The sequence below is a fragment of the Pseudorasbora parva genome, chromosome 7 (genome assembly GCF_024679245.1).
Source record: "Pseudorasbora parva isolate DD20220531a chromosome 7, ASM2467924v1, whole genome shotgun sequence".
In the NCBI taxonomy this organism is placed as follows: Eukaryota; Metazoa; Chordata; class Actinopteri; order Cypriniformes; family Gobionidae; genus Pseudorasbora; species Pseudorasbora parva.
Genome location: NC_090178.1, coordinates 26646831 through 26669930, shown reverse-complemented (window position 1 = coordinate 26669930; position 23100 = coordinate 26646831). Strand labels below are relative to the sequence as shown.

Here is a 23100-nt window from a genome sequence, read left to right as displayed (position 1 = left end):
TATGTAAATAATTTAGTTAAACATCAAATTAAATATAATTGGTATATTCTTAATATTTGTCTGTTGAAATGTGACTGATTTAACTAAAACATCAAATGAACAAATTAAAACAATTTTGGTCAAAATGATACATCCTTTAATTTTTTGGTATGTGTAACATCAACTGATAAATAACAACTTATTCAATAAATAACATCAAACATTTATAATAGAAAATAACAATTAAGTTTATCAACATTAAGACAGAAGTCAAAACTGATTGAATAATTAAAACTAATTATAAATAACTTTTGGTCAAAACGATACATCCTTGTGTAACATAAACTGATAAATAATAACTTATTCATAACAAATTATTCAATAAATAATATGAAACATTTACAATAGAAAATAGCATTAAAGTTTATCAACAGTAAAACAGAAGGCAAAACTGATTGGTAAAGACAACATTACTGGAATTTTAGGTACGCATTCATGTATGTGCCATAATAATATAGATCTAATTTCTCTTTCATTTCCGCTATGAATGAATCATCACGCCAAATTCTTTCCACAGTTAAATTTGATAGGGTATCTGTAGCAAAATCACACCACGTCAGTCCTGTGATTGCCAGTTGGCCCTAAACCTGCCAGTAGTACTTATGTGTACGCCTCAGACTGGCATGGCCTTCCTGCACCTTGAGGTGAGCAACCTGAGAAGGATCATTTTTTGTGCTGCTCTTCACCTCAGCCAGGCCAAAAGGAGGCGACTCTGAAGGGTCATACACCCGACCATCTTGACTGGCCCCGAGATGTGGTGCGTCAGGGTGAATGATGAATCCTGCTGGTAGCACATTAACTTGCATCAGTTCAGAATAGTTTGCCAGCACTTCAGGCTCCACCAGCAGACCACGCTTCATTGCAGCTGTTTGCTTTGTGGAGCCTCTGATCATCTGAATAGCAGCAGACTCCTGCTCTGCACGACACGCCCTACTACAACATGCATCCCAAAAACAACTGGCAGTCAGCCTTGGTCGCCGAAGCTGTGTCCACGCAGGACATTTGGACTGCTGCTGAGTTTCTTTAGCTATCTCACTGGAGAGCTGCGGTGACACTTGAAGAGGCTGAAGATGCATTAATTGCTGTAAGGTTGGGACAAAATGCAACCTGGGAAAAGTGTGCTGCATCAGAGGAAGGGATGGAAACTCTGGAGCCATGTGGTGTAGGATGACATCACTGGATTTCTTGGGTGGACAGTGATAGGACATCGGCGATCCACGAGGGACAGACCCAAATTTAGATGGTGTCAGCTCCATCTCAGAAACCCCATCCAATACAACCGCAATGAGAGGCTGGGGCTGTACCTGGCTTAATTTGCTTCCAGATGCCATCATATATGGATCTGGAAGTGGTCCTAGACAAAAGACCAAAGAGGGTGCACAAGATTATTGGTCACACAAAAGAACAGTTAGACATGAGTGCCTTACTAGATTTACATTTTATTCAAAAAAAAAAAAAAAAAAAAAAAAAAAACTCACGAAGCAACAATCAAACAGTTAACAAATGAATCACCTGTTTAAGCCTGGTACAGTGTGGACCTCAGAGCGTTCTTGCCCACTGTTTTGGGCTTTCTCACCACCAGCTCACAAGCAGGTTCAGGATGGATTCCCTTAAAAGTAAAAGACAAAGAGCAGTTACAGTCAGTAGTGACTACTAAGGGTGGTTTTAAAATAATTTACAGTTGTTATAGATACACATCAGTTCTTAAATCATAATGACATGTTTATCACAAACCTACCTGTGTTCTTGGTCTGTGCCATTTTTGCAAGTCGCTTGTGCAGGCCAAGGGGAGCGAGACAACTTGCAGACCCAGCTGCGAATAGTGTGCGGTCTGGTACAGGATGGCAACAATGTGGTTGCAGAATCCTTTACCAGCCGCACAACTGCAGGAAAAGGTTTTCAGGTCGGAACTTTCTGCCTCCAGTGATATCTAGACACAATAACAAATAGGTTACACTGAAGTCATACTTATGCTGTCATATCAATGTTAGCAATAACATGAATTATAACTTTCAGTAGGGTGACCAGATATGAGTTGGTAAAAAAATAGCAGTGAAGAGAGTTGGTGAGTTATTTCATCGAGAGTAATGGGTGTGCAGAATGCAAATGCAAATATGATTACATTTTATATACATTTTACATTTTATATTATTTTATATATATATATATATATATATATATATATATATATATATATATATATATATATATATATATATATATATATATATATATATATGTGTGTGTGTGTGTGTGTGTGTGTGTGTGTGTGTATGTGTATGTATATATATATATATATATATATATATATATATATATATATATATATATATATATATATATATATATATATATATATATATATATATATATATATATATATATATATATATATATATATATATATATATATATATAAATAAAATGTGGGCTGGGTGATATTGAAGAAAAATGTGATATGCAATACTTTGTTTAATTATGTGATATGATATTGCTATTAGTGTGTAAAATCTATTTAAATTAGATATTTTTTATTTTTAAATTGCAGTTCAGTCTGACCCTTGCTAAGGTAGAACAAACTCCTGGATGATTTTGAAATTCAAGCAGACCCATTATTTATGTATCAAAAAGAGGACGTCTGGTCACCCTATTTTCAGTAAAGCAATAAGTGAAGAAAGTGCCGCAACCGCAGCAAAAAAGAGTGAACACGCAAGAACAGGAAACTGTTTTACCTTTTTCCAACCGGCATTCTGTCTAGTCAAACCTCCAGTTTATGAGGCTCCTCACTGGCTGCATATGAAGCACTGCAGTTTATTCTATTAATGCATTTATCAAAAATAAATACTAACATTAAAGCAACAAGTGTTCTCTGTTGATTTAATAAAAAAAATCAGCTGTAGATACACAAATACATGAATGAAAATACACATTTTTCATTTTCTTTAATTGTGTTCTTCAAAGTTCTTTAATTACGAGTTTAGTTGTATACATTGTAAAAAAAAACAAAAATTCAGGTCTCCAATTTAAAATTTGCAAGTGATTGATCACCTATAATTTTTTCAGTTGGCCAAATTGAATTTCTGTGGATTAAATTGCATCAATTCACAGAGTTTTGTTTGTTGTGTTTTGAAAATAGCACAAAAATGCTTGTGATCTTTGTGAAGACCAATGAAAAAGCTGCAAATATTTGTCCTGATATATTAAAGATTTGTTTGGCTGTATGAACTGCTGTGATAACATTAGGGAATTTTGTGCACAGTGTTTTGAGAAAATTATGCTTTTGATTTGTAATTTGTATGAAATTAAGGAGAATTTACTATCTGTTAATCACTGTGTTAAATGTTTTGAGAGCAGTTACCTGAGTTTGGAGAAATGTACCAAATCGATTGAGAAACTGTAATATCGCTGTCAGTGCATTAAGCCACATTAAGCATTTTTCACGTTAAGCATTTTAGAATGTCCCTGGCCACAGAAATTTTCTTCATTGTTCTTTGCTTTAAGAATTTTGCTGGGCAATCTGAATCTGTGGTTTGTCTCATTTGTAAATGAATTGTGTTGCTTTAAAAATCTAATGTTAATACAGATTAGAAAGTGTTCACCAAACCATGTGTTTTGTATTGATTTACCATCTAACAAAGTTATCATAGTTGGTTAAATGAAGTCAGTGTGCCACCTACAGGCCTTTTGGGTGAAGTGTAGATTGGTAAACAACATTACCCTTTTTGACAAAATAATCGTGATCAATAATCCTGATTATGATTTTGAGCAAAATAATCGCGATTATCATTTTTACCATTATCGTGCAGTAGCAATATGCTCTAAAAATACAGTCACTACACTTTCCGTCTAGAATAAAAGAGAACATCCCAATCGAGTGAAGGGATTTGTGGAAACAGTGATCTCTACCCAGCAGGCACAGGACTTCAGAGTGACGTCTACATCCATCGTCGGACGGACGTTGTATTTTGGTTGAAAATGAAAATCGGGTTGACGTCAGAACCCAACGTCAATATGACGTTGGGTTCTGACGTCAACCCGATTTTCATTTTCAACAAAAATCCAACGTCTATCCGACGTTGGGGTCCAACGTCAATCTGACGTCATACTGACGTCCTGTGCCTGCTGGGTGACGTTTAGTCACATGGTTTGATTTACTAACACATAAAGAACATCTGATTGTACATGAATCATTACATTTCAGATCAGGCATTAGAATGAAACCAGTTACTTACATGTTGTATTACTGTCGAGCCCAGGTACTGCACAATATTTTGTAATCCTCAACGGTATGTTTATCTATATTACCATATTACTAGGACGATAATGATAATTATAAAGATGCAGTTCTAAAAATAGTTATCTATATGAAAGAATAGCAGAGTTTACACCACACAGCTATAATATAAAATTTCACAGCTACCACAAAGAAACAATATCATTGAAATCACTTTCAGGATTTTTTTTTTCCAGCTGATATACGAAGAAAAACATTGACAGCCAATCAGAATCCATTCTGATGTTACGAGCTCGAGAATTTAAAGCGACAGACAAGCACGTTCTTAGAATAAACAGAACGGTATTGTCTGCTTGTGTGTATCTTAAAGTTATCGTTCTTGGTTTGAACGGGCCTTTAGTTATCATGATTCTCCATATTTGTCTTGTTTTCTGTGCGTGATAATCAACATCAATACATTATAATTAAATATATAATAACAATAATAATACATACATACATACATATAGTGTAATGTAGGCTAATGCCCTACACTTTAAACTTTTAGAATTAAATTATTAGGCTTTGTTTTCTAACATAGTTCAGTGTGCAAGGAAAGTTTTTCAGTAGCCTATGTTTAGTGGTTACACCTCTATTGGGCATTTTAGCATTATTCAATTATAGAAACATAGGTTACATTTCTAAGAACTTGACATATAAACTAGTTTAGATTAAAAATAAAAATAAACTAATCTTAAACATCCCTGTTTGTAAATGAGACAGGCAGTTGCAGATGATTGAACAGATAGAAGAAAGATATTACCAAATTAAATGTACCATAAAATAATACACATGACCAATCGAAATTCAGTATTTAAAATATCAAGAGATATTTAGTCAGTTTCATACTGAACATCAAACATTTTATTAATGTAAACAGTACATTTTCAAACTTTAACCTTATTTTTATTTTTATTTTATTTTTTTACAAATTTAAACTAAAAGTAACACAGCTTAATTGAAATCATCAAAAACGAAGATTCAGGGAATCTGTACACTTATTAATAGCAAAAGTTAAATTGTTTATGCTTATAGGTTTAAAATAGCCTGGGAAAACCAAGACAACTTCCGGCAAATTTAGATTTGTCTGAGAATGGTCTGGTTTTAACCAGGCTAGGTTTAGAACAAAACATAACCAGAATGTTCAATGTACGAACTGCAATAATGTCTCATTCAACAACTGATTCATAATCTAATGATGTTTCTGTCATAATCATAATCTGATGTTTCTGTTTGTGTCTGTGCTGTAGTTCCTGAGAGTTTAACCCTGAAAAACCCTGGCGAGTCATACTTAAAAGTGTCTCCAGGGGGCGCCAGAATCCGACAAGCTGACAGAATGTCTGGCCTGTATAAAGACTTCAATCCAGGAACAGTTTCAGTGGACAACTTCCAAACTGGCCAGCACTACTGGGAAATAGAGGTCGATAAAAAGCCAGACTGGACTGTGGGAATTAAGATGGGTGCAGAAAAACAGACAACAAAGTCAGCTGAGAGTGAGATCCTGCTCCACCTTAAACACAATAAAGGATACGTCCTGTCCTGTGATGGAAAGGACACTCCATTAAGTACTCGAGACAAACCACAGAACCACATCTGGATGGAGTGAATAGTGACCCTCTCACTGTCTGCTCATATGAGTTTAACACTGGCAAACACTAACATGCCGTTATAGCTGCACATTCTTCTAGACATGATATTGTTACTAAACAGCTTTCAAATCACACCGATTGATATCTCTGTCAAAAAAGATGGGATTAAAATGATAAAATGATAATATTTTGATATTTTAAACGGTGTCTCCTAATGATGGCATGAACTAAACATTTAGAAAAGTATGTTGTGGATGAGAAAAATAATCATTCATATATTTTCTTATTTGGGGTTAGGAGGAAACATACACAAGCATTTGACTTTGACTTGAAATGATCACTGAACAAATAATAATAATAATACAAAAAAACATAAAAATACATCTATACTTGTGTATCGTCATTTAGAATGGACTATTCAATCACTCAAAAGCTTTCTGTAAAAAGTTTAAAGGTCAGATGAAATAAAGTTAGAGAGCTGAAATTATCATGTATGCATATTATTATTTCTGAATGTGGAAATAACCCCTCATGCTTATTAAGGTAAATGTCTTCTTTTGTTTATATCATTTTTATATGGAGCACTTGAAAATGAAATATTCACAAACATGAAGATGAGTCTCGCTGTAATCTTCCCTGTTATGTGTGTTTTATTCTAATACTGTAGACATCTCCATTTCCTCTGGGTAGTACGAGTCTTTCCTTCCTGCAAAATAATTAAATACAATTTACTGACCTGTCAAAAGTTATCATGAGCACAGATGGTAACAGATCAATGAAAATCATCAGATTCTGTCTCAAAACTCACCAGCTCTTCTCGCACAGATGATCTGAAGAAGAATCACAGTAGGAGCAGCAAACGCTGCAATCTCAAGAATAATCATAATCACTACAGGAGAGATGGATGGACAGATGATTAGATAGAGAGAAGAGAATGAATCTGTGAAGCTGTAAATGACATTTGAAATCAAGAATATAAAACAATGAACTATTTACAAATTCACTGACAATTTCATGATATATCAGCATGAACATGCAAAGACTTTTCATACCTCTGAATAATGATCCATCTTCCGTACAGACTTTATTATCTGATTTTGTGTAAAACATCAAACAGTTAAAACATAAACACTGGAATGTAGAATATTTATGCATTGACAGCATCTAAAACGTACAACTTTTTTTAAGAAAACATTTCAGATGTACAAAATTCTTTGAGGTTTTGGATAATGAAATTATGGAATTAATCATTTTAATGTGGGTAAAGCTTTTATTGAAGTCGGATAAATTGTGACAAAAAGTGCAACCACTGAAATGAGAGAGTAATGCTGTGTGACTGATCCTGTACCTTGTGTTGGAGCTGCTGTAGTTTGGTTTGATTTCTCAGAGTTTGAGCTGCTGACTGGAATCAATGTTGATGAATCGACTGGAGCTGCAGAAGATCAATGTTCAGATGCAGGACATTAACATCATATTTTCATAGTCAATCATTACATGACATGATCCATCACTGTTTACAGTGGCAGTCATTTTGAAGAGAGGTGTGTGTTTCGAAAGCGATTGTTCAGGCCCAAGCCACTGCAATGCAGAGTGTTTTTTCTTTTCTTTTTTAAATATGTGCCTCAGTTAGACAGTTTTAAGGGCCATTGTGGCCCAAGAGGGAAGAGTTCAACAAGAGAACTGTAGCTCAAAGGTTTTTCATCATCATGAAGCTCACCTACCCTAGCCTGACAAGCCAGACCCACATCAAGATGTTTTTTTGACACTTGCGGGCAAATTAAATTTGCTGCCGCTAGGGTGCGTCTAGATTTCTAGGCTACACCTACCCATCAAAGGAAAAAAGACAAGGCAAAGAAACAACAGCCAGACCACATGCATGAATATAAGCAGCTTCATGATTAGATAGTAAATGTTCATTGTTAATTCAGTTTCAACAATTAGCTAATATTTGCACTTGTGTCCTGTTTTTCAGAGGCATGTATGTTTTTACATTGATTTTGTTGCTATCCATATTACTAAGGAGCAGACAAAAGACATAGTGTAGCTATGACAACATCATTGATGAACTTGCTTCCAAAGAACAAGAAATTCTGTTCAGTGAATAATAGAGGTGGGTAGTAAAAATTCTCTCATGGCCCCTTTATGCCAAGATATGACCTCGGTTACCACAATAAATGCCTCATTTATTTGGTGAAAGACACTAGAAACCTTCAGTTCGTCCTGAATTAATTACTTTATTAATCATCATGTCATGTCTCTGTATCAGAAAAAGTGTTCTTAAAATGAAAATAAAAACAAAATTTGTTCTTGTTTTTTTTTTTTTTTTACCTGAATCCTTGACAGTAATTGTGGCCGAGGTCTTCAGTTGATTGTTCTGAGTAAGCTCACATCTCCACTCTCTGTTGTGATCTTCATTCAGGAGTCTTGTAGTCAGAGTGCTGGTACAGCGTGTTGAGGAGAATAATATCTGATATCTGGAGTCTTTCATCACACTAACATTAGCCTGATTCACCCACATCAGCTGAATTCCCTCAGAACGGACCAAATAATCACAAGGGAAACTATATGAATACAACTGACAGGAGAGAGTCACAGATCTGCCGGATCTGATCTCAGACTGTGAGGAGGATGAAGAGACTGAAACTGAAAATAAGACAGAAATCACATGACAGACTTCAGGCTTTACAGTAAATAATTTAAAGAGAGGTTTTCTTTTGAAATTGAACATAATAATAATAATTCATTCATTCAATACTAATTTACAGAAACACTGACCATGAAGAAAATGCAGATAAACAGGTGCATCAGTTCCTTGATGTTGTCCATTCACATATTGTCTGCAGGTGTAAAGCCCATAATCTTCTTGAGTGACGTTCTTGATGTTCAGAGAGCAGTCAGACCCCACACTCAGTCTCTCTCGTCTCTCTATGTCATTCTTCTTTATCCCTCCATTAATCAGTTCAACTGTCGGTGATGAATCTCTGTTATAGTTCCATGCAGTTGATGTGCAGTCAGAAAGAGCATTATTACAGGGCAGACGGACATTTTCACCAGAAGTGCTGAACACATCAGTTTTGTCTCCTCCAGTCATACCTGAAGTACAGTAAATTTGAGTGATAATTTTTTAATAAATCTAAATAAATTTTAAAGTACAAAACACCACATGAGATCACAACTAGCGGTGTAAAGCGGACAGTTCATCATGATACGATATGATATTGATTCTGTCAGCCAGCGATGTTATATTTGCTGAATGCCGATACCTCAAAAAAATTCCACGATCCAATTATGTTCCGATTCGATTCAGGGCTATATCAATCGATTTATCAATATTTAGATATTATGTGCCCGGCTTACACTACCAGTTATATTTTTACTTTCCTCAATTCCATGTTTTCCTTTCAGATGCGCAGACAAGTTTGTAGTATTTCAGCTGGAACTGGGATTCTTTGCTTACAAAATGTTTCCAAACCCATGATTTGTGTCCTACAGCAGGCACAAACTTTTCTGCATCTGTCTTTTCTCTGCTACAGCTGCTTTGATTCTGCATCGTATTCGCCATTGTGGCCCAAGAGGGAAGAGTTCAACAAGAGAACTGTAGCTCAAAGGTTTTTCATCATCATGAAGCTCACCTACCCTAGCCTGACAAGCCAGACCCACATCAAGATGTTTTTTTGACACTTGCGGGCAAATTAAATTTGCTGCCGCTAGGGTGCGTCTAGATTTCTAGGCTACACCTACCCATCAAAGGAAAAAAGACAAGGCAAAGAAACAACAGCCAGACCACATGCATGAATATAAGCAGCTTCATGATTAGATAGTGAATGTTCATTGTTAATTCAGTTTCAACAATTAGCTAATATTTGCACTTGTGTCCTGTTTTTCAGAGGCATGTATGTTTTTACATTGATTTTGTTGCTATCCATATTACTAAGGAGCAGACAAAAGACATAGTGTAGCTATGACAACATCATTGATGAACTTGCTTCCAAAGAACAAGAAATTCTGTTCAGTGAATAATAGAGGTGGGTAGTAAAAATTCTCTCATGGCCCCTTTATGCCAAGATATGACCTCGGTTACCACAATAAATGCCTCATTTATTTGGTGAAAGACACTAGAAACCTTCAGTTCGTCCTGAATTAATTACTTTATTAATCATCATGTCATGTCTCTGTATCAGAAAAAGTGTTCTTAAAATGAAAATAAAAACAAAATTTGTTCTTTTTTTTTTTTTTTTTTTACCTGAATCCTTGACAGTAATTGTGGCTGAGGTCTTCAGTCGATTGTTCTGAGTAACCTGACATCTCCACGCTCTGTTGTGATCTTCATTCAGGAGTCTTGTAGTCAGAATGCTGGTACAGCGTGTTGAGGAGAATAATATCTGATATCTGGAGTCTTTCATCACACTAACATTAGCCTGATTCACCCACATCAGCTGAATTCCCTCAGAACGGACCAAATAATCACAAGGGAAACTATATGAATACAACTGACAGGAGAGAGTCACAGATCTGCCGGATCTGATCTCAGACTGTGAGGAGGATGAAGAGACTGAAACTGAAAATAAGACAGAAATCACATGACAGACTTCAGGCTTTACAGTAAATAATTTAAAGAGAGGTTTTCTTTTGAAATTGAACATAATAATAATAATTCATTCATTCAATACTAATTTACAGAAACACTGACCATGAAGAAAATGCAGATAAACAGGTGCATCAGTTCCTTGATGTTGTCCATTCACATATTGTCTGCAGGTGTAAAGCCCATAATCTTGTTGAGTGACGTTCTTGATGTTCAGAGAGCAGTCAGACCCCACACTCAGTCTCTCTCGTCTCTCTATGTCATTCTTCTTTATCCCTCCATTAATCAGTTCAACTGTCGGTGATGAATCTCTGTCATAGTTCCATGCAGTTGATGTGCAGTCAGAAAGAGCATTATTACAGGGCAGACGGACATTTTCACCAGAAGTGCTGAACACATCAGTTTTGTCTCCTCCAGTCATACCTGAAGTACAGTAAATTTGAGTGATAATTTTTTTATAAATCTAAATAAATTTTAAAGTACAAAACACCACATGAGATCACAACTAGCGGTGTAAAGCGGACAGTTCATCATGATACGATATGATATTGATTCTGTCAGCCAGCGATGTTATATTTGCTGAATGCCGATACCTCAAAAAAATTCCACGATCCAATTATGTTCCGATTCGATTCAGGGCTATATCAATCGATTTATCAATATTTAGATATTATGTGCCCGGCTTACACTACCAGTTATATTTTTACTTTCCTCAATTCCATGTTTTCCTTTCAGATGCGCAGACAAGTTTGTAGTATTTCAGCTGGAACTGGGATTCTTTGCTTACAAAATGTTTCCAAACCCATGATTTGTGTCCTACAGCAGGCACAAACTTTTCTGCATCTGTCTTTTCTCTGCTACAGCTGCTTTGATTCTGCATCGTATTCGCAATCTGACACTCAGGACTGTGGAAGCTTATGTGTAGCAAATTTGCAATGCAATATGCAAAATGGCAATGCATTTCAGTATTTAAATTGACATTTTCCATACTAAATGTGCAACATTTAGTGCAAAATGATAATTCAAATTGGCCAGACGCATCATCCTCCTCCTCACCAGTCAGGAACTGTTGCCTGATGTAACATTCTCCTCTCCAGCCAGTTCTGTACATCTTCCTCCTCCTCTTTACTACTCACTAAAATCAGACACATTTTCTTGCCACTCAGTAACATCAGACAACTACTAAAAATGTGAATGGTGCTTGCAGTGGCAAAACCTGTCACTCGGCTGCTAGGGTGTTCTGGGTGGTTGCTAGGCAGTTGCTAGGGTGCTCTGGGGGGTTGCTGGGGTGTTGCTATGTGATTGCTAGGGTATTCTGGGTGGTTGCTAGAAGGTTGCTAGGGTGTTCAGGGTGGTTGCTAGGGCATTGCTAGGTGCTTGCTAAGGTATTCTGGGTGGTTGCGGGCGGTTTGCTTTGGTGTTTTGGGTGGTTGCTAGGGCATTGCTTGTTGGTTGCTAAGGTATTATGGGTGGTTGCTAGGCAGTTGCTAGGGTGTTCTCGGGGCGGTTGCTAAGGTACTCAGGGTAGTTGCTATGGTGTTTTTAGGTGGTTGCTAGGGTAATCCGTGTGGTTGCTAGGGTGTTGCTAGGCAGTTGCTAAGGTATTGTGGGTTGTTGCTAGGTTGTAGGTAGGTGGTTGCTAGGGTGTTCTGGGTGGTTACTAATGTATTCTGGGTGGTAGTTGGTAGTTGTCACAGATGTTCTTAGCCTGATTTAGCATGTAGCTAATCCCTTTCAGCATGAAAGCGAGGGCGTCAAGGCGGACGTCCACTTACAGAGGACTGACACGCATTTGAAATTTGCTACACATAAGCTTCCATACTGGTTGACTGTATAGTGAGTAGGGCTGTCAAAATTGCTAAAAAATGACGTTCGAATATTCCCTCTAAAACAAACACGAATATTCGAACAGTTCGAACATCTCGGCGCGCATTTTGTCAATGACACGCATTACGTCAATAACAGGACAAATTAATACAAAGAAACATTAACTACTTGTATAGTTTGTCTATTTAACTTTATACATATTTGACAACGTATTACTTACACAAAAACAAGTAGATTGTTATTATAAATTTTATAATTATTATATATAAATTAACTAATGGCCAAGACCGCAGAGCGCAGACCTCTCTCTCTCTCTCTCTCTCTCTCTCTCTCTCTCTCTCTCTCTCTCTCTCTCTCTCTCTCTCTCTCTCTCTCTCTCTCTCTCTCCCTCTCTCTCTCTCTCTCTCTCTCTCTCTCTCTCTCTCTCTCTCTCCCTCACTGCGGATAACGGTTTAAATGAAAAAAATGTGAGTGCTGATCAAGAGTTTTGTGCAAGCAACTTAAGGTCGCGAGACTCGCGACTCTTGTCCCAAATATAACAGGCTTCATTCAGTGATTGAAACAAATATTATTAATATTAATTGAAGTTTTACAGCATATTGAGCGCTCCGAGCGAGCTGTGCTGTGCTAAACATGGAGCTTTTTCCTTAACATGGTAAATAATCACACCAGTGGAAGCAGTGTATTTATCTTTTATTCATGCAATATCTCTTCAGTCAGTACAGTAGCCTACATTTTAGGAATGTTTCTATTTAACGGTAAATAAAATGAGGCATGGTATGCTAACTGTATCTTACATAGCTTGCATATAACTTTATCTCAACAATTTTACCTCCTACCGACCAAAATCCAACGTACTTCCAGACATGGCTTTTTAGATTATGGAGTTAAAATCTCTTTCTCTGCTGCGGTCGAGTTGGGCTCTCCACTTTCTGCCATCTTCCCTGCAAGACCAAGGGGGTAATCTAGCACTCGGAAAGCGTTCCACCCATAGGGGCGGCCATTGCTAACCAAGCCATCACCTGCTGTTAGCATCCCATTGACTCCCATTCATTTTTGAGTCACTTTGACTATAACTTCACTATAACTTTACATCAGAGGCGTTTAAAGACTCCATTTGTCCATTGTTTATATATAAAGAAACACGACAATGTATAAAAGGCTCCATTACCTTGTATCTTACACTATCGCCCCGTAGAAGCTGTTTTTGTAAAAATAGGCTAACGATTGCGTCATAATCAACGCGACTCTGTCGCACAGTTGAGAAATTACCGTATAGACCTGAGGAGAAGCTCGCAGGCAATCTTTTACTGTCTATGAGACAGTCGGGGGGACGTGGAGACATAAAGTCTGATAAAGTCAAGGGGGAAGAATGGGGAGAAGCCCATAGTGAGCCAAAAGCAACGGGAAAAAATATTTAAACAACGTGATTCAGATTTCACTTTCCACAACTACTAGAAGACCTACAGCTGTCAGACAGGTTGCTTACGTCACATCTACGTCGTCAAGCTCAGTCCAAAAAGGTAAAGGTACCTCACAGGGGTGTCGGACAGGGGTCAATAGTGGAACTGAGTAGCGGGCCCTCGGCGAGGGGGGCCCACAAATATATATTGATAATCCATAATATTAACATACATTAAAATTACATTGTTGATAGGGGCCCACCCCTTTGGTTCTGTGACCGGGGGCCAACATTTGGTGCTACACCTCTGGTACCTCATATCGATATTTTGTATGTGGCATCGATGCATCATATCATTAGACGTTTGATCAACACCTCTAATCACAACATGAATTCCATTAAGAATAAATAATAAAAACTCTGTCTCTCAGTCAGACTTTATACTGTAGAATAATTCAATGAATTCAACTAATTAGGATCTTCACATTACACAGATCGTTCATAACATTGTATAGAGCATATATAGATTATATTTTTACCTGTCAGAAGTGGACAGAGAATGATCAGTCGCAGCAGACACATATGACGCCGATCAGCCATGTTCTGTTTCTTTCAGTCTTTCTTTTCTTTAGTTCTTCCTTTAAACATCATCAGCCCTTCGTGTGGTTGTTAACTTCCTCTTATCTGACCAATTGACTGTTGACACTATACTCAGATGCATTTCACTGACACTACCATATCATAGTGTATATATAAATATGCTCTTGTGGGATTATTCTTAAGTCGAACGTGTTATTCAAAGATGCCCTGTCCATAATGGCAATATACAGTATATTACGTTGTCATTGTAAATAATCTTTGGAATTTAGACTCTGAATGGAGCCTTTAAGAGTAAAAGTTTGTTTGCAACTAAAGAAATCAAGAATATCTTTATGAAATTATTTAAAAATCTGTCATGGACGTCATGGCCCTTACAGTGCATTATGGGTATTCTTGTATCAGTTGATTGTACGTTTGTACACTCATTACACTCATTATTGTGGTGCATTATGGGATTGAATGAGTGTGCTTGATAAAGTCTACTATGATTTCAGACACAACAACAAATGGCTGTCCTTTCCAATAGTGCACTATATAGAGGGTGATTTTGGAGACTCTATCTCTGACAGAGTTTCCTGCATATACACTCTTCAGCCGCAAAAACACAACATCGCTGATGAAACCACAGCATGAAACAAATCTTGACCAGTTGACTCTTTTTAGCCAATCAAAAATATATCAACAGTAATTTATGCGTATTTGGTGTGATGTCCAAGGGAGGGCTCAACTTTGTTAAATAAAACTTCATTTAAAATACTATTAAAACACCCCTCCAAGTTTGTCACAAAGCTCTGTCCATCTCTAAAACGACACTCCGATAATGACCCTTGTTTTATTTCTCCATTTGTTCCAAAGCCTGCTTGCCTCAGTTGATCTACTTTTCTATTTGATTTTCTGTACTCGCCAATGAATAATCGTGATCCATGATGATGCTAGATGCTAACCACCACTTGTCCACGTGTGTTGCCATGGTTTCTACAAGTGGAAACCAAGGATAGAGCAGATATTACGTCATTGATAGGCAACAATGACAAGGGACAAGCCATTATTTCAATTTGGATTTTCAAATCCTTGGGAACTTTTGGGATAATGTAAGTACACAACTGAATGAAATATCACACTGTGCAAGTCGTTTTTGGATATTTTATATTTTTAAAAAATCTTTCATATTGTGGTAAATAATTTCTGAGCATCTGCATCAGTCACTAATGAGAGGATGTTTTCAGTGTAGCTTGAGTCTTAAAACAGTTATGGTGCATTATATTTACAATGAAAAAACAATTCTGACCTCAGCGCAACAGAAAAAGATTTGAACAAACTTAAAAATCCATCTGGATCCTAAAGGCTTAAACCCATTCAGGAGAACTACAAGAAAACACATATAATTACAGAAAATAAATAATACTATAAATATATGTGTTTGACAGGCAACTTCATATCATACATTTATTATTGACAAATACAATCTAATATTACAAGCATTTCTGAAAGCTGCTCAAACGGTTCAAAAAATATTTTAATTCTTATCCTATTGTTGATGATATTGTTGATAAATTATCATTTGCTTTGCTTTTCATAATTACAACAAACGTAATCAATCAACAAAATTGACGATTTAATGAGAACGATCTAAGAAAAAAACTGTAATGTTTTTAATTCCTCTATGAATCATATCACCAGGTCTTTGTATAATGAATGCCTGTTTTACTCATTTGTGACTGTTCTTGTTCACAGAGGCATAAAGTTGACTGCAGTTGTCCTGAGGTCCAGCCGGTTCTCATCTGATGGAAGCGTAAGTCACTTTATCATCAACATCAACATGAACCTGAATGAACATCACAGATATTGTCACACAAGGTTTGAGTTTCAACCCACAGATATTACAGCCTCTTTCTTTAACTTGAAGAAGAACTGCAAACTATTATGTTGAGAGATGAATGGCATTAGTGGACAATGATTAGAAAGTTTAGGAAAATTGTGAAGTTTTTACTCACCTTGTTCTCTTTGTCTTTGTCTTTTCTGTACGTGACAACCTCAGTATAAGTCACATCATCTTTCTGCTCCTAAACAACCAAGACATGGTGAACCAAGTTATTATGAAATACCTGAAATGTTGCATAAATGGTTCCACTATATTTATCTGTGACATTTAGACAAAAAAACAATACAAAATCCGTACACTAATACATTTAGCTGATGCTTTTACAGACTAAAAACTACACATTTTACAGGGACAGTTCACACTGGAGCAGTGATTATGGACACAATACAATACCAGCTCATGGATCAGCTTCATGTCTACGGCACTTACCACAGAATCATCAGTCCCGCTTCTGTTATCTGAAAAACAATGGTGCCTCATGTTATAGAAATACTTGATGAACACATGATGTCTGCAATGCAAGTTAAATGTATCTAGAAAAAACTTTTCTTTGTCTTGTTAATTGATTCCGTTTCACTTATTAAAGGAATTATGTTAAAATTACATAATTTTGAAATCTGTAAAATCTTACAAACCATAGTTCAAACCAATCACTTCAACATCTTTATCATCATATCTTTCTAAATTTCTATGATAAAACTGAACCTGACATAAGATTTCTTGAACTTTTTGTCTGTTGTAATAAAATAAGAGGAACTAAAACTCACCAGGTTTTTTTTTACGAATCGCCGATAGAATAACAGCCGTGAGAAGAACAGCCAATGCAGCAACAACACCAACAATCACAAACACTGAGGGAGAGACTGTAGATGGACACATTCAGAACGTCTACTGTATATTACAGTAGGGTGAATTCAAGGTAATTGGGACACTTTTTGGCATTGAGATGACTTGGGAAAAGTGTCCGAATCACCCAGAATTCACCCTAAATTACAGTATGATATAATAACCACACCTGGTTAATTAGACATTTAATACCATACTTATTTATAATTATAATAAAATGAATATTTGTGAATGATATGTTAACAAAACCTTTATTGCTTAGTTTACAGCTGCCAATAGGGCGGTCAAACACCATTACAAATAGTCTATACAATGTAAAAAATAATCAGCTAAATAACAAGATGAACACTGCTGCAATATTACATTAATATTCACTATAATCAATAACACAAGATGGTGGCAGTTGTGTTTGAATGAAACAAAAGAGCGAGAACAGTTATTTTAACATGTTGAAAGTCATCTGAACACTCATATGTTTATTTAGTATGTGTGTGTACATGACAGATATTTACAACTGTTTGGATAAGTCTGATGTCTCATTAATCTGATTATTAAACTTTTCACATAACAGTAGCTCATTCGTTTTCATGATGGTTTTGGTGATGCGTACACGAGACAAAACATAAGAGTCAAAGTTTATTATCAGCTGCTTTAAAATATACAAGGAATTATTCACACAACTTGAGATTCACTCATATGACTGTCTGTGTAGTTGATGCCATAGAGGATGGATTTTAGTTCAGACGTGCCATTTATGTAAATTAAAAAAAAACCTAATTGACTGCACAAAAACAGGACGTTATAAGCAATCCTTTTACAAACATATTTAACAGATTTAATAACAGATTTATTTTAACTGCTGTTGTCACAAGGTTTTTGAAAAGCTGTACTTTCTCAACAAAATAATACATATAACTATAACTGGCACTGTAAAGCACTGAAATGGGTAAGACCAAGATAAACGCCTTGCTGTGTTTCAATTACATGTCTGTGTGCAGCTGAAGTCACCTCAGCATTAGAGATACGGTAATGTTCTGAATGGCTGACTGTTATATTTAGATATTGCGACTATTATCTCAAATGCTGAGATGACTTCAGCTGAATAATTCCTATTTGTAGATTTTAGAGCAGCTGATAATAAATTACATCGATACACACATCATGCCTCGTATACGTTACAATTTTTCAGTTTTTTTCTGATGATTGATTATTTTGAGAGATTTATATAGACACCACAGTCATGACTTATGATCCATGTCTAACAAAGGATCTGGGGCCTAACGTAGAAACGTTCGATATGCACAAAATGGGCTTTGAAATATGTGTAGGGGGAGACCGGGTATGGTTGTAATGGAGAGAGTTGTAACATCACCAATTCCACCAGTGTTTACCTGCTTCTTCTCAGATCCCTTGAAATAGGCACTCTCTGATTTTATAAAGAAAACATATTTTGAGGTAATTATTTTTGACCAAAACTATATTTTGTTTAGTACTTTTGTACTAAACAAACTTGTAGATAAAATCATTAAACTTATATTAGATTAAATTGTAGTTGAGTTGCGTTAAAAGAGTAACCCTTGACTAGCCTGGTTAAAACCAGATCATTCTCAGTAACTGAGTTTTGGTCTGGCAAAGAAATCATGTCCAAAGGGGCGTCACAAACGGACGATGACGTATGGAGAGCGACGGAGAAACATCTGAGACAGCAATTCTCTGTTTGTGTTTTTAAGGAAGATATTGCAATGGCTTCTCACGACTTTTACTGTTGTTGTAAAAGAAATATGGTAATAGCTGGTGTCCACCGCCACTCCATTAAATTTTTGCCAACTTTGTAACACCTAATAGCATCTCAGACTGACTGAAACATCTCGGATTAACGGTCGAACAGAAAACATCAAGCTCTGATTGCATTTGCCCCTGTTGTAAGGCATTTGTATTGCGATTAGAACGAGATTTGCAATATTTTGAAAATAAAATAATATTGAGCCTTTGGAAAATTGTCACAAACTTTATTCAGTCATTTCAGATGTGATAGAACATTTTCAGACTTGAGCATAGTTACGCTAGTTATTTATTTACAATTACTGAAATTATGGGCATGATTACCAGATCTAGTCTGAAGAAATAAGCAGAGAAAGGCCAGCACATGATCACACTCCCCATCAAAGATGTGTAATCCACATCTGGTAGCCAAGTGTTGTTCTTTGCTCGGGTTTTAACGAAAATTTTAAATCACTTAAAACAGAGGCAAAAGCTGATTTGAATGAGTGATGTTCCACAGCGGCATCCATCTTTGTTATGTACAAAATCTGCTTCACCGTCACTGCTCTGTCGTCATCGTGTAAAGCCCGCCCCAATGTTTCTGATTGGTGTCGTGATTTCGACGGAATAGAAATGGGCTTAAATGGGCTCTTTGCCAGACTACTTGCAGAGCAAATCTAAATTTGCCGGAAGTTATCTGGATTTTCCCAGGCTAACCTTTGACGCATGTATATTGGCAAATGCAGAAGCACAGAGTATAGAGCAAAACAAAACACTGGTCAGGAATTAGAAGTCACTTATTGAGCAGTAGGTTAGCTGGAGCAGTTTACCTCCAGTCTTTGTGCTAAGCTAGGCTAGCGGTGTGTGCGTCAGAGTTATAGCCGCACAGAGATGAGAATGGTATGGACTTATCTAACTCTGGAGGATACGGTGAATAAGCTAAAGTCACAAAAAGTCGGCATGTTCCTTTAAGGATGAAATCTATGCAAAGTTTTATACACGAGGCCCCAAGACTCTAGTCTATCCCGTTGACAGCTCTGAAAAAAAGGTTACTTTCCAGATATGTGTGATGATAACCCGTACGAAACAAAAATATATTGCAGTATATTGGAAAATATCATGCAATTCATTAGGCAATATATTCACATATATTGGATTTAATATTTATATTTTCCAATATACTGCAATATATTGAAAGCAGCAATCATTTGTATATTTTGCAATATATTACATGAATATATAATATATTTTATAATACCATCAATATATTATTCCATATATTTACAATATATATGGTAAATATATTTTCCTTTCGTATAAGGGAAAAAGTTTGTGAGAGCCAGATCGAACCACTGAAGTGAGAGAGTAATGCTGTGTGACTGATCCTGTACCTTGTGTTGGAGCTGCTGAAGTTTGGTTTGATTTCTCAGAGTTTGAGCTGCTGACTGGAATCAATGTTGATGAATCGACTGGAGCTGCAGAAGATCAATGTTCAGATGCAGGACAATCAATAATTACATCACATCACATACATGTTTGTTTAATCATTATTATTTACTGTGCAAATGTTGAGAAGAGAGATGTTACCATATAATCAAATTAAACAATTAAATTTACATTTAAATGAAAGTGAAACACAGTGAGCTGAAGCCCATAAACTTTCCGTTTGTCCTGAATGAATGACATTAATCATCATGTCATGTCTCTGTATCAGAAAGTCTTCTTAAATAGATTAAATTTTATTTTTACCTGAATCCTTGACAGTAATTGTGGCTGAGGTCTTCAGTCGATTGTTCTGAGTAACCTGACATCTCCACTCTCTGTTGTGATCTTCATTCAGGAGTCTTGTAGTCAGAGTGCTGTTACAGTGTGTTGAGGAGAATAATATCTGATATCTGGAGTCTTTCATCACACTAACATTAGCCTGATTCACCCACATCAGCTGAATTCCCTCAGAACGGACCAAAGTATCACAAGGGAAACTATATGAATACAACTGACAGGAGAGAGTCACAGATCTGCCGGATCTGATCTCAGACTGTGAGGAGGATGAAGAGACTGAAACTGAAAATAAGACAGAAATCACATGACAGATGCAGGCTTTAGAGTAAAGAATTCAAAGAGAGGTTTTCTTTTGAAATTGAACATAATAATAATAATTCATTCATTCAATACTAATTTACAGAAACACTGACCATGAAGAAAATGCAGATAAACAGGTGCATCAGTTCCTTGTTGTTGTTTATTCACATATTGTCTGCAGATGTAAAGCCCATAATCTTGTTGAGTGACGTTCTTGATGTTCAGAGAGCAGTCAGACCCCACACTCAGTCTCTCTCGTCTCTCTATGTCATTCTTCTTTATCCCTTCAGCAGTCAGTTCAACTGTCTGTGATGAATCTCTGTTATAGTTCCATGTAGTTGATGTGCAGTTAGAAAGAGCATTATTACAGGGCAGACGTACATTTTCACCAGAAGTGCTGAACACATCAGTTATGTTTGCTTCACTGGAACCTACATATTAATATAAAACAGTAAAATAATATGGTTCATTATTTAACATTTAATGACATACAGGGAATATTTTCTTGATTATGAAAAAACTGTGCCAACATGACAATTTCAGCAAGATAAAACCATGTACACTCAATCTAACTCTCTGCCATTCTCTATACTAAAGTAATTAAATTATTTTGATGACAGATGGTGGTTCACATTGTCTTGCATAATGTCTTATTGACTATTTATAAATATTTCTTTACCTGTCAGAAATGGACAGAGAATGATCAGTCGCAGGAGACACATATAACACCGATCAGCCATGTTTTGTTTCTGTCAGTCTTTCTTTTCGTTATATAGTTCTTTCTTTAAACATCATCAGCCCCTCCTGGAGTTGTTAACTTCCTCTGATCTGACCAACTGACTGTTTAGTGCTGACACTATGATACAAACGTCAGACTTTACTGACACTATACTGATGCACAATAAAGTAACGTCTATAAATATATGTTGTTTAAAGCTGTTTGGTTTGTTCTTAGCGAGGGGCCACTGAAACTCATGACTGCAATTTTAAAAGGTGCACCTTTGAATATAATTGAAAGTTATTATTATTTTATGAAATCACCATGCTTTTTTATCACAGTTTGTGCACTGCACTTGTTTTCTAGTTAGTACTTCTCACAAAACTGAAAATTCAGAAAATATCATGCTGTCACAGCACAAACCCACATTCAAACTACAATTGCTTTCACATTTAAAATAGTTAAAATCAGGAATATATTTATTATAATGATCTTTAAGCATTGGCTGTTAATTGTGTATTGTGACTAAAGTAGTTGTGTTCATATTGTTCTTTTTTTCTCAGTCCTAATGGTTGTCTACTCTTTATAATATGTTGTTATAGTATTTCCAGTGGTGTGAACACAATGTTGAGGTTTGGAAACATGTTAATATAGAGTGTGAGAACTCACACTGCATGGTTCATCCTACAGCATGTGACTTATCATCTCTGAAACCACTTTAGACTGATGGCTGTGAACTCTCACACATTCTGACAGCAGTTCCTCTTCTTTCTTTAAGTGGGCTGCTGCATGGCTCTGTATCTTTTCAGTTTGTAACAGCATACTTTCAGCATGTTTAATAAAAAGTTAAATACAATATTAATTTATTATCCAAATAATTAGCTATACTCAAATTAATTTGGAAGCACTCTGTTCTACAGCAGGTGATATCGAGGTCAGATTGATCTAACCTTTAAGCATCATGTTAAAAGTGTCTAAGTGTGTGTTGCTGGTTATCTAAAGTCATTAGACTTTAGTGTCAAAGAAAAGAAGTTAGAAAAATAAGTAGCATCCAAAATCAAAAATGTTTCTCTTGGGTGATGGAGCGGCACACACACTGGTTCAGGCTCTAATGTGCTCTCACTGTCATTACTGCATCTCTCACTCGGCCGACCTCTAATGAATAACTAAAGGTCAAAACAGCAGAACCAAGTCTCTCATTATAAATGAGAATATAAATAATCACATTTATTTATAAAGCACATTTTAAAACAACAGCTGTTGGCCAAAGCGCTAGGTTAAAACAGACAACACTGAGGGTAAAACAAAAACTAAAACACAATCACAAACAAAGTTCAGTTAAAGTAATACCACTACACTTGCTTACACTAAAAAAATATTTAAAGAAAAAGTTACCTGGTTGCCTTAAAATGTTGAGTTCAATTGAAATTAAAAATTTGAGTTAATACAATGAACATTTTTTGAGATTCGACAACCTTTATTAAAATATTATTAAA

The 23100-nt window shown here is 36.1% G+C and overlaps 2 protein-coding genes and 2 long non-coding RNA genes across 5 annotated transcripts; all 4 read right to left on the bottom strand.

The window, feature by feature from the left end:
• Positions 1–202: 202 nt before the first annotated feature.
• LOC137083761 (uncharacterized) lies at positions 203–2876 on the bottom strand. 2 transcript variants are annotated; one of them, XR_010906598.1, is made up of 4 exons: positions 2772–2876; positions 1778–1969; positions 1552–1648; positions 203–1393 (listed from the first exon to the last, which is right to left on the bottom strand). It is a non-coding gene; the product is annotated as an uncharacterized lncRNA (long non-coding RNA). The 2 variants fall into 2 exon arrangements; XR_010906597.1 differs by lacking the exon at positions 2772–2876 and having other exon boundaries at positions 1778–2127.
• A 3051-nt stretch (positions 2877–5927) lies between these two features.
• On the bottom strand, positions 5928–14315 carry LOC137083760 (uncharacterized). Its single transcript, XM_067449697.1, has 7 exons — positions 14255–14315; positions 10592–10909; positions 10145–10453; positions 7250–7333; positions 6954–6992; positions 6710–6790; positions 5928–6607 (listed from the first exon to the last, which is right to left on the bottom strand). The coding sequence occupies exons 1-7, from the start codon at positions 14313–14315 to the stop codon at positions 6552–6554; spliced, it is 948 nt and encodes a 315-aa protein (XP_067305798.1). The 3' UTR covers positions 5928–6551.
• Positions 14316–15514: 1199 nt separating this feature from the next.
• Positions 15515–17062, bottom strand: LOC137083114 (uncharacterized). Its single transcript, XR_010906457.1, has 4 exons — positions 16965–17062; positions 16627–16655; positions 16310–16378; positions 15515–16140 (listed from the first exon to the last, which is right to left on the bottom strand). It is a non-coding gene; the product is annotated as an uncharacterized lncRNA (long non-coding RNA).
• A 2092-nt stretch (positions 17063–19154) lies between these two features.
• LOC137083920 (uncharacterized) lies at positions 19155–21662 on the bottom strand. Its single transcript, XM_067449858.1, has 5 exons — positions 21566–21662; positions 21000–21317; positions 20554–20862; positions 20196–20279; positions 19155–19159 (listed from the first exon to the last, which is right to left on the bottom strand). The coding sequence occupies exons 1-5, from the start codon at positions 21624–21626 to the stop codon at positions 19155–19157; spliced, it is 777 nt and encodes a 258-aa protein (XP_067305959.1). The 5' UTR covers positions 21627–21662.
• Positions 21663–23100: the final 1438 nt, after the last annotated feature.